The sequence below is a fragment of the Podarcis cretensis genome, assembly GCF_951804945.1.
Source record: "Podarcis cretensis genome assembly, chromosome: 2".
NCBI classification, from domain to species: Eukaryota; Metazoa; Chordata; class Lepidosauria; order Squamata; family Lacertidae; genus Podarcis; species Podarcis cretensis.
Window position 1 is genome coordinate 109,014,171 of NC_137171.1, and position 8,831 is coordinate 109,023,001.

The 8,831-nt window shown below is 49.7% G+C and overlaps 2 protein-coding genes across 3 annotated transcripts in view; both read right to left on the reverse strand.

Annotated features, from left to right (window-relative positions):
• Positions 1 to 7,036, reverse strand: part of LOC307208768 (antigen-presenting glycoprotein CD1d-like) — a 30,053-nt gene extending 23,017 nt beyond the window's left edge. The window contains exon 1 of one of the 2 annotated variants that reach the window (XM_079963718.1): positions 6,496 to 7,036. In XM_079963718.1, coding sequence (XP_079819844.1) covers positions 6,496 to 6,817 — 322 coding nt within the window. In that variant the 5' untranslated portion in view covers positions 6,818 to 7,036. The remainder of the gene's footprint in view (positions 1 to 6,495) is intronic. The other variant, XM_079963717.1, reaches the window with a different exon arrangement.
• The window catches only part of LOC307208693 (uncharacterized protein), a 188,950-nt gene that overhangs the window by 85,469 nt on the left and 94,650 nt on the right, over positions 1 to 8,831 (reverse strand). The gene's annotated exons all lie outside the window — the stretch shown is intronic.

The following is an 8,831-nucleotide window of genomic DNA, read 5'->3' on the forward strand; positions in this document are numbered from 1 at the left end:
TTTTTAACTGTCTTTTATTGCTTCTTTTATTGTAATACAATTAGAATTTGGTGGCTCCCCAGCTTCTAATATTGGGTTTAAAAACAAACCAAAAAAATACCCAAGCACTTGAGAGTGATTTAGCCTTCCTGACTGGTAAAAAGAAAGCTGAAATGCAACCACATCATTTTGGCGACGTTTCCTGTTTTTAAATCAAATGTGACTGCGTTCTTGGCAATTAGCCATTGACATGTAAATTTAATTTAATAACGCTACCGTAACTTTTCCCAGCTGGCTCAACAACACTTACATCTTGCACCAGGTCCTGGGTGCTGCTGAAGACTAAATCCAGGGTCGCCACCCTTTCTAACCATTCTAGGGACAGCTGTTTAGGGTACCTAGAAATTTTGCCTCTTTGTCATGACTGGAAAACGTAGGCAGCCAGTTTGTGTCACTCACGCCTTGGAACATTTCCTCTTTTGGGAGCTTCCTTGATTTCATTCCTCTTCTCAAGATCTCATTGAGCATTTTGAACAGAAGCACCCCTAGCACTAAATGACTCTTGGGGCCTAGTATCACCACCCAAAACAATTCTGTGGACAAATCTGCTGCTTTGAGGATGTCTAACTTGCTGAAATCAATGTCCCCTTTGCCATACAGAGCCACACACACACAGCCCAGTACGTCCTTCCCTGCCCTTCCTATTTCCAGAGGCAACCACGTCCCACTGGTTCTCTCCGTTCCACCAGGTAAATGCAGAACTGCAGCTTTTGTTTGCTGCAAGGCAATGGACATGAATATATTTGCTCCGATAAGATAATGCACTGCATGTGTGCACGGAAATGTTTTAAAAGCAAGAAAGGTAACATTAAAATCACAGATCACGCCCCAGTAGAATTTACCCTTAAAACAGAAGAAGGAACGCAAACCACCCCATCATGTTCCTTCAGTCCCATCCTAACCACAAATAAACAAATTAGAGAGAGTCTCACAAAAACTCTCCAAAACTATTTCAAGGAAAACAATATAGACAATATAACAACTCCCCTCCTATGGGATGCAATGAAAGTGGTCACTAGAGGAGCTTGCATAAAAGAGAAAACATCCCTTAAAAAACAAACTTCCTCAAAAGTTAGCAAAATAGAACAAGACACCATGGCCCTCTCATCACGCTACAAACAAACAGGATCTATAAAACTCCTTAAACTTATAGAACTAAAAACGGAGAGAACTAGACTCCCTAGAAATGAACAAAACAACGATCAACATTCTATACTCTAAACAACACTTCTAACAAGTTTGGAGGGGGGAAACTCCAGGCTATTAGCAAACAGGTGATAGGTTATCTGGCTATTATTGCACATTGGCTATCAGCTAGAGACTGTATTTTGATACAGTTTAAAATTCTTGCACCCATGTGTTAAAGAGATGTGCTGCATGAAGTTTATTTAGACCTTGTTTATCTGCAAATCCTGTGAACTACCACACCTGCTTTTGGTACCAGCCACCATTTACTGCCACATTAACCACAGTAACGGTTTCGTTTTAGTGCAACTTGCAGAAGTGCGGGAGTTAAGATGGAACCCCTCCTATAACCCCTCTGTAGATGGAATAATAGTGATTTGTCTCCCTTTGCTGAGTTGACAGAGAGACCAGCCCATTCCTTTCCATTGAACAGTGGTCTGTGATGCCAAAATATCTATTCTCTACAGATGTCACCAAGTGAAACATCTCCCTGGCACGGAGCAAAACGTTTAGCACCTGCTAACCACATGAAACTGTTTCTAGATAGGCAGCTGGAGAATATGCTTTAAAAGTTGTCAACACAACCCAGAATTGAGAATGCTGCTTTTCAAAAGACTGACAGTATTGCAGAACCTTAAAAAGACTATAATCATTTCCTTGTGGCACAAAGTTTGTGGTTTATAATACAGTGGTACCTCGGGTTACAGACGCTTCAGGATACAGACTCCGCTAACCCAGAAATAGTACCTTGGGTTAAGAACTTTGCTTCAGGATGAGAACAGAAATTGTGTGGTGGTGGCAGTGGGAGGCCCCATTAGCTAAAGTGGTACCTCAGGTTAAGAACAGTTTCAGGTTAAGAACGGACCTCCAGAACGAATTAAGTTCTTAACCCGAGGTACCACTGTAATAACTTGCTCAGGGTTGTTAGAACAAAAAGAAATTCTGAAGAACTCCAAAAGGCTCTCTCCTCCTGAGTGAATGGGTGGGAAAACGGCAAATGCCATTCGTTGTAAACAAGTGTTAAAGTGAGGTACGTCAGAGTGAAAATACGTAACTTTACATATATGCTCATGGGGTCTGAACAGCCAGGAAATTAACAGGAACAAGGCTTTGGGTTCATCTTGATGGAGATGTTGCTGTGCCTGTGAAAAAGGTAAATTCCATGCTAGGGATCATGAAGAAAGGAATTGAAAATAAAACTGCCAGTATCCTAAAGCCATTACAGAAATCTTACGTTGTGGCCATATTTAGGAATACAGCATACAATTCTGGTCAGCTCACCTCAAAAAGGGTATTGTAGAGTGGGAAAAGGTTCAGAAAAGGGCAACCAAAAGGGATGAGGGTAAGGAGCCGTTACCCCTGTGAGGATAGGCTTCAGCCTTTGGAACTTCTTTATGTTTAGAGAAAAGGTGACTAAGATGTGACCTGATAAAAGTTGATAAGCTTGGGGAAAAGGGGATGGGGGGGGGACATTTTCTCCCTCTTTTGTAACACTGCAGCTTGTGGAGACCCAGCAAAGCCGAATACTGGAAGATTCAGAACAGATTTTAAAAAATACTTCACGCACCACATAATGAAGACACGGAACTTGTTCCCACAGGGAGCAGCGATGGTCATCAACTTAAAAGGTAAAGGTACCCCTGACTGTTAGGTCCAGTTGCGGACGACTCTGGGGTTGCGGCGCTCATCTCGCTCTATAGGCCAAGGGAGCTGGCGTTTGTCCGCAGACAGCTTCCGGCTCATGTGGCCAGCATGACTAAGCCGCTTCTAGTGAACCTGAGCAGCGCACAGAAAAGCCATTTACCTTCCTGCTTTCGAACTGCTAGGTGGGCAGGAGCTGGGACTGAGCAATGGGAGCTCACCTTGTCACGGGGATTCGAACCACTGACCTTCTGATCGGCAAGTCCTAGGCTCTGTGGTTTAGACCACAGCACCACCCACGTCCTGGTCATCAACTTAGATGGCTTTAAAAGGGGATTGGGCAAATTTTTGGAGGGTAGGTAAAGGTCAAGGGCCCCTGGATGGATAAGTCCATTCAAAGGCCACCATGTGGTTGCTCATCTTACTTTCAGGCCAAGGGACTCGGCTTTTGTCCACAGACAGCTTTCCGGGTCATGTGGCCAGCAGGACTAAACCACTTCTGGCGCATCAGGACACCGTGATGGAAGCCAGAGCGCATGGAAATGCCATTTACCTTTCTGCTGGAGTGGTACCCATTTATCTACTTGCCCTGGTGTGCTTTCGAACTGCTAGGTTGGCAGGAGCTACGACGGAGCAACGGGAGCTCACCCCGTCGTGGGGATTCGAACCTGTGCTCAGGTCCCGCTTGCAGGTTTCCCCAGGCGTCCAGCCGGCCACTGTGAGAAGAACAGGATACTGGACAAGATGGGCCATTGGTCTGATCCAGCAGGGCCCTTCTTATGTTCTGACAAAGACCCATATTTTATTTATTTAGGTAAATTGTGTCACTGTCACCCCAATTTTCCCAGGTTCTCCCCCCCTCCCCCTGAGTTTTCACATCTCTACTCAACATCACGCTTCACATTCTAGATAAGTCTCCTTTGCATGATGCTTTCTCGAAGCCAGAGACCACACATGAAAAGCCACCCGTGCTCTGGAGGGTAGGACTCGAACCAATGGCTTCAAGTTACAAGAAAGGAGATTCCGACGAAACATCAGAAAGAACGTTCTGACAGTAAAACCTGTTTGACAGAGGAACGGTCGCCCTTGGGAGGTTGTGGATTCTCCTTTCCTTGAAGGTTTTTAAGCCGAGGTTGGGTGGCCATCTGTAGTGGAAGCTTTAGCTGAGATTCCTGCATTGCAGGGGGCTGGACTAGATCAGTGTTTCCCAACCTTGGGCCTCCAGCTGTTTTTGGACTACAATTCCCATCATCCTTGACCACTGGTCTTGCTAGTGAGGGATGATGGGAGTTGTAGTCCAAAAACAGCTGGAGGCCCAAGGTTGGGGAACACTGGACTAGATGACCCATGGTGTCCCTTCCAACTCTACTTTGGATTTTTTTTGGGGGGGGCTCATTAATATAAATTTTTATTTCCCCCAAATTTCATGAACTTACATTTAGATTAGTTCAAAAATACAAGGACCCTGAAAGGATTTCCTGTTCCTCTATGGTTTGGAGAAAATCCAATGACAAGCGAAACCAACTAGTTTCAGTTCCCCCCACATCCTCCTTTGAGTCCCATGAAGGCAACATTGTGGCTGCAGAAGAGGAAGTTGACCCTCAGAGCCGTCTTTCCCACAGGGCTTTCCCACAGTGGTGCGTGGTGCCAGGGCGCCGGCCTCTCAGGGGCGCCCCAGCGAGTGGGGGAGCTGTGGGGCTTTGCCGGCGGCCTCCCCTTTCCCTGCACACCTGCCAGCTGCGCCCCACCAACTACAGTGGCACCTCGGGTTAAGTACTTAATTCGTTCCGGAGGTCCTTTCTTAACCTGAAACTGTTCTTAACCTGAAGCACCACTTTAGCTAATGGGGCCTCCTGCTGCTGCCACGCCGCCGAAGCACGATATCTGTTCTCATCCTGAAGCAAAGTTCTTAACCCGAGGTCTTATTTCTGGGTTAGCAGAGTCTGTAACCTGAAGCATCTGTAACCTGAGGCACCACTGTATATGGCTGGCAGGCACACAGCTTCCCTCCCAAGGCTCTGCAGGGATCACTCTTCCACAGTGGCATGGGGGAGAGTTGTGCCCCCCTGAATGGCTGGCAGTGCATAGCTACGGCCTCCCCATCACTATCTGTGGTAATTTGGGGACACTGCATGGATATCTGCACCCCAGTGCCACATCTGCTAAAGACGTCCCTGCTGACCCCAGTGCCCCGAGGCAGGCAGGAGGTGGCTGATTGGCTGGCCGAGGTTGGTGGGGGCATTGCCCCATTTGCCCGAATGAACCAGCCTCGGGCAGCTGTGGGTCTGCCACTGCTGCCAACCCAGTATCTGCCGCAGGAGTTGGCCCTACTGGAAAGACAGCCCTACTCGTTTTGAGAATCTGCATCCGAAGTCTCTTATTGCATTCACTAGGACAGATCGTGAAGCTGTGGCTCCAGTACTTTGGCCACCTCATGAGAAGAGAAGACTCCCTGGAGAAGACCCTGATGCTGGGAAAGATGGAGGGCACAAGGAGAAGGGGACGACAGAGGACCAGATGGTTGGACAGTGTACTCGAAGCTACGAACAGGAGTTTGACCAAACTGCGGGAGGCAGTGGAAGACAGGAGTGCCTAGCGGGCTCTGGTCCAGGGGGTCACAAAGAGTCGGACATGACTAAACGACTAAACAACAACAAGGGTCCACTTGTGAATCTCCAAAGAAGGCAAACATCAAGACCCCCTAAACCTCCAGTGCTTCTCCTTCCAAACTAAACAGCTCCATGGAGCAAGCACTGCTCCCCAATCAAAAAGTGAGGAGAATGAAATGCTGGCAAGCACAGACAACGATAATTCAGCACTTTAAAAACCGTAATTCACAAAACGGATTTCATTTTACCTTGGCATTCTGGCATCGGCAAGCCAATTATTTATTATTTTATTATTTATCAAGTTTGTATACCGCCCTTCACCTGTAGATCTCAGGGCAGTTTGCAACATGAAAGCACAAATAAAATCACAAAATACATAACAAAAGCAGGGCCAGATTTAGGTTTGATGAGGCCCTAAGCTATTGAAGGTAATGGTGCCCTTTATATGTCCAGCTGTCCTTTGCCATGCAACCAGTCCATGCAGAATGTAGGCTCCCTATATATAGAAATGAGCAAACCAGTGATATTTTAGGGAGCAGGCTAGCAGGTGGGGCCCATCACTTACATCATAGGAGCCTACACAACACAAAACAGTGTTGCTGTATGTAGGATTTATTTTATTTGTTTTTATCTTATATTTTGGAAACGTACATCAAGGTTTTTTCCCCTTTAATTTTTTTGGGGGGCCCCACCCTAAGCTATAGCTTGTTTAGCTTATACTTAAATCCGGCACTGAACAGAAGCAAGAACAAAACAAAACAATAACCTAAACCTTCTACAAACGCACATAAAAAAGTTGAAGAGGGAAGTTTTCGCTTAGAGCCTCTCTGGGTAGAGCATTCCACAAATACAATTAACGAGTGCAATGCGATTTTTTTTTTTAAAAAAACCCATTTGTTTCGGTTTAATCCACAGGTGACAGCACAGAAACACTACTTCAAGGCTGGCATACTATGCCAAGCACTCCTTATCTCCAGACAACTATCTCCCAAATTTCATTTAAAAAAGGAAGTTCACATACCTGGGCTGGCTCTGCAGGGCGACGAGGCGAGGAACCCAAACAGCAGCAACACCCAGGCTGGAGATTGCAGAGCTCGCTTCTGGCCCCTTCTCACGTGCATGCTGGAAGCAGGGGCAGGCGCGGAAAGCGAAAGTAGCTCGCTTTCCCTCCTCCCGCAGGGGAGATTCCTATTCCGCAAGGAAGAACCCACCGAGCGACGGCGGAACTCCAGGACACGGTCTCGCCCTCCCCGCGCCGGGATCGCATTTCTGCATGCAAAGCGGGCGCTCCCGGGCGACTTGCCCACGCCGGTTCCGTCCGCGCATCCTTGCACCCGCCTCATTCCCCGATGGGTGCCCTGCCACCCAGGGGTGGAGAAAGCAGTCCGAGCGGCAGCAGCACCAGCTGCAGTTTTCCTGGGCTCCTGGGCTCGCTCGCTCGCCCTCTGCAGCCACTAGGGGAAGCCGTCTCGGGACGCGGCGGAGGCGAAGGCGAAGGAGCCACCCCTCTTCCCTGCGCTCCGCTCCGTCCTCGCCTAGCCTGGAAGGGGCGGCGCCTCGTCCCCCCCCCCCCCAGACAATGCCCGCCCCGCCCCGGCTCGGCCCTCCCCTCGCCTCCCCCACGTGGTCGAGCGCTGGCGATAGACCTTGAGCCTCGCTTCCTGTGTGGCTGTGTGCGCGCGCGGGCCGCGGAGAGCCCGACCCGAGTGGCGACTGCGGCTCCCCCACCCACGCATCCGCACGCTCTCCGGCTTGGATCGATCCCGGGGTGGCGGAAGGTTCTAAGCCCACCCCTCCGAGCGCCTGATCCGGGTGAGCAGGGGAAAGGGGGGGGGGGTTGGTTCCTGGTGGCAAACTTGATCCGAAGCGCAAAGTCCCCTTTTACGCACCACCACCACCGTCGGCTAGGGGTCCTGGGTGGGGCCTGAGAGGCCTGTACGGGCGGTTATTGCTGCTGCCCTGGGAGGAGAAGGTGGTGGTGGTGCCTAGTGGTTTCTCCTCCCCTCCAGATGAGGTGCCTGTCTCTGGGGACGGCACTCCCCCCCCCTCCAACCAAGAAGCTACACTCACGGGGGAAATGTGAGCCAGCACGAGCACTGTCTTTTGGAGTGATGAATAGTGTCCTGGCTTGCCTGCCCCCCCCATCAAGAAAACAATAGAAATACTTAACTAACTGACCAATCACGTCGGTTCTGCTGCCCCAGACAAAAGGCCTGCCCCTACCCCCCCCCCCGCAACAAAAATCCTGACTACGCCCATGTGTCCTGGGGTTCTTGAGGCCATGGGGTGTCTGCTAAATTGCAGCTGCTGCAGCAGTGAGGATGAGTGACGAGCAATGTCTGTGAAACTTCTCTTTATGTACTTATTTTACCCTTCTGTTGTCCCCAGAGAGACTCTGCACTTGGATCGCGAGTGAGGATCCTGTGACCTTCCAGATCCTGCTCCCATCGCCTCTGACCACTAGCTGGCTGTGCTGCCTGGGGCTAAGAGGACATGGGAGTCCAGCGATATCTGGGCAGCCACAGGTTGCCCACCAATGACAGGGCCACAGGTCTGTGGAGGATCTTCTGACTTCTCTGGAGGCCCTCATGAAGGAAGCTATAGGACAGGCATCCCCAAACTCGGCCCTCCAGATGTTTTGAGACTACAATTCCCATCATCCCTGACCACCGGTCCTGTTAGCGAGGGATGATGGGAGTTGTAGTCTCAAAACAGCTGGAGGGCCAAGTTTGGGGGTGCCTGCTATAGGATGATCCACTCCAGACAGCAAGCCTGCAGTCCCCAACTGTGGGTTGGTTCAAATCAGATGTGTGAGAGCTGTTAACCGGGGGGTTTCAGGCAGTGGCTGTTCTGAGCCCTACCTGGATTGAATCTGCGATCTTTTGTATGGGAAGCTAAGGTGGGCTGGGATTTGACCCTTCTCCAGTTCAGTGTGAGGGGCTGTGCAAAAATCCCCAGCAACAAGGACATGTCTGTCTATTGATAGCTTTTATATTGTACGCTATGGGATGCGGATGGCGCTGTGGGTTAAACCACAGAGCCTAGGACTTGCTGATCAGAAGGTCGTGGTTCGAATCGCTGCGACGGGGTGAGCTCCCATTGCTCGGTCCCTGCTCCTGCCAACCTAGCAGTTCAAAAGCATGTCAAAGTGCAAGTAGATAAATAAGTACCGCTCCGGTGGAAAGGTAAATGGTGTTTCCGTGCGCTGCTCTGGTTTGTCAGAAGCAGCTTAGTCATGCTGGCCACATGACTCGGAAGCTATGCACCGGCTCCCTCAGCCAATAAAGCGAGATGAGTGCCGCAACCCCAGAGTCAGCCATGACTGGGCCTAAGGGTCAGGGGTCCCTTTACCTTTAC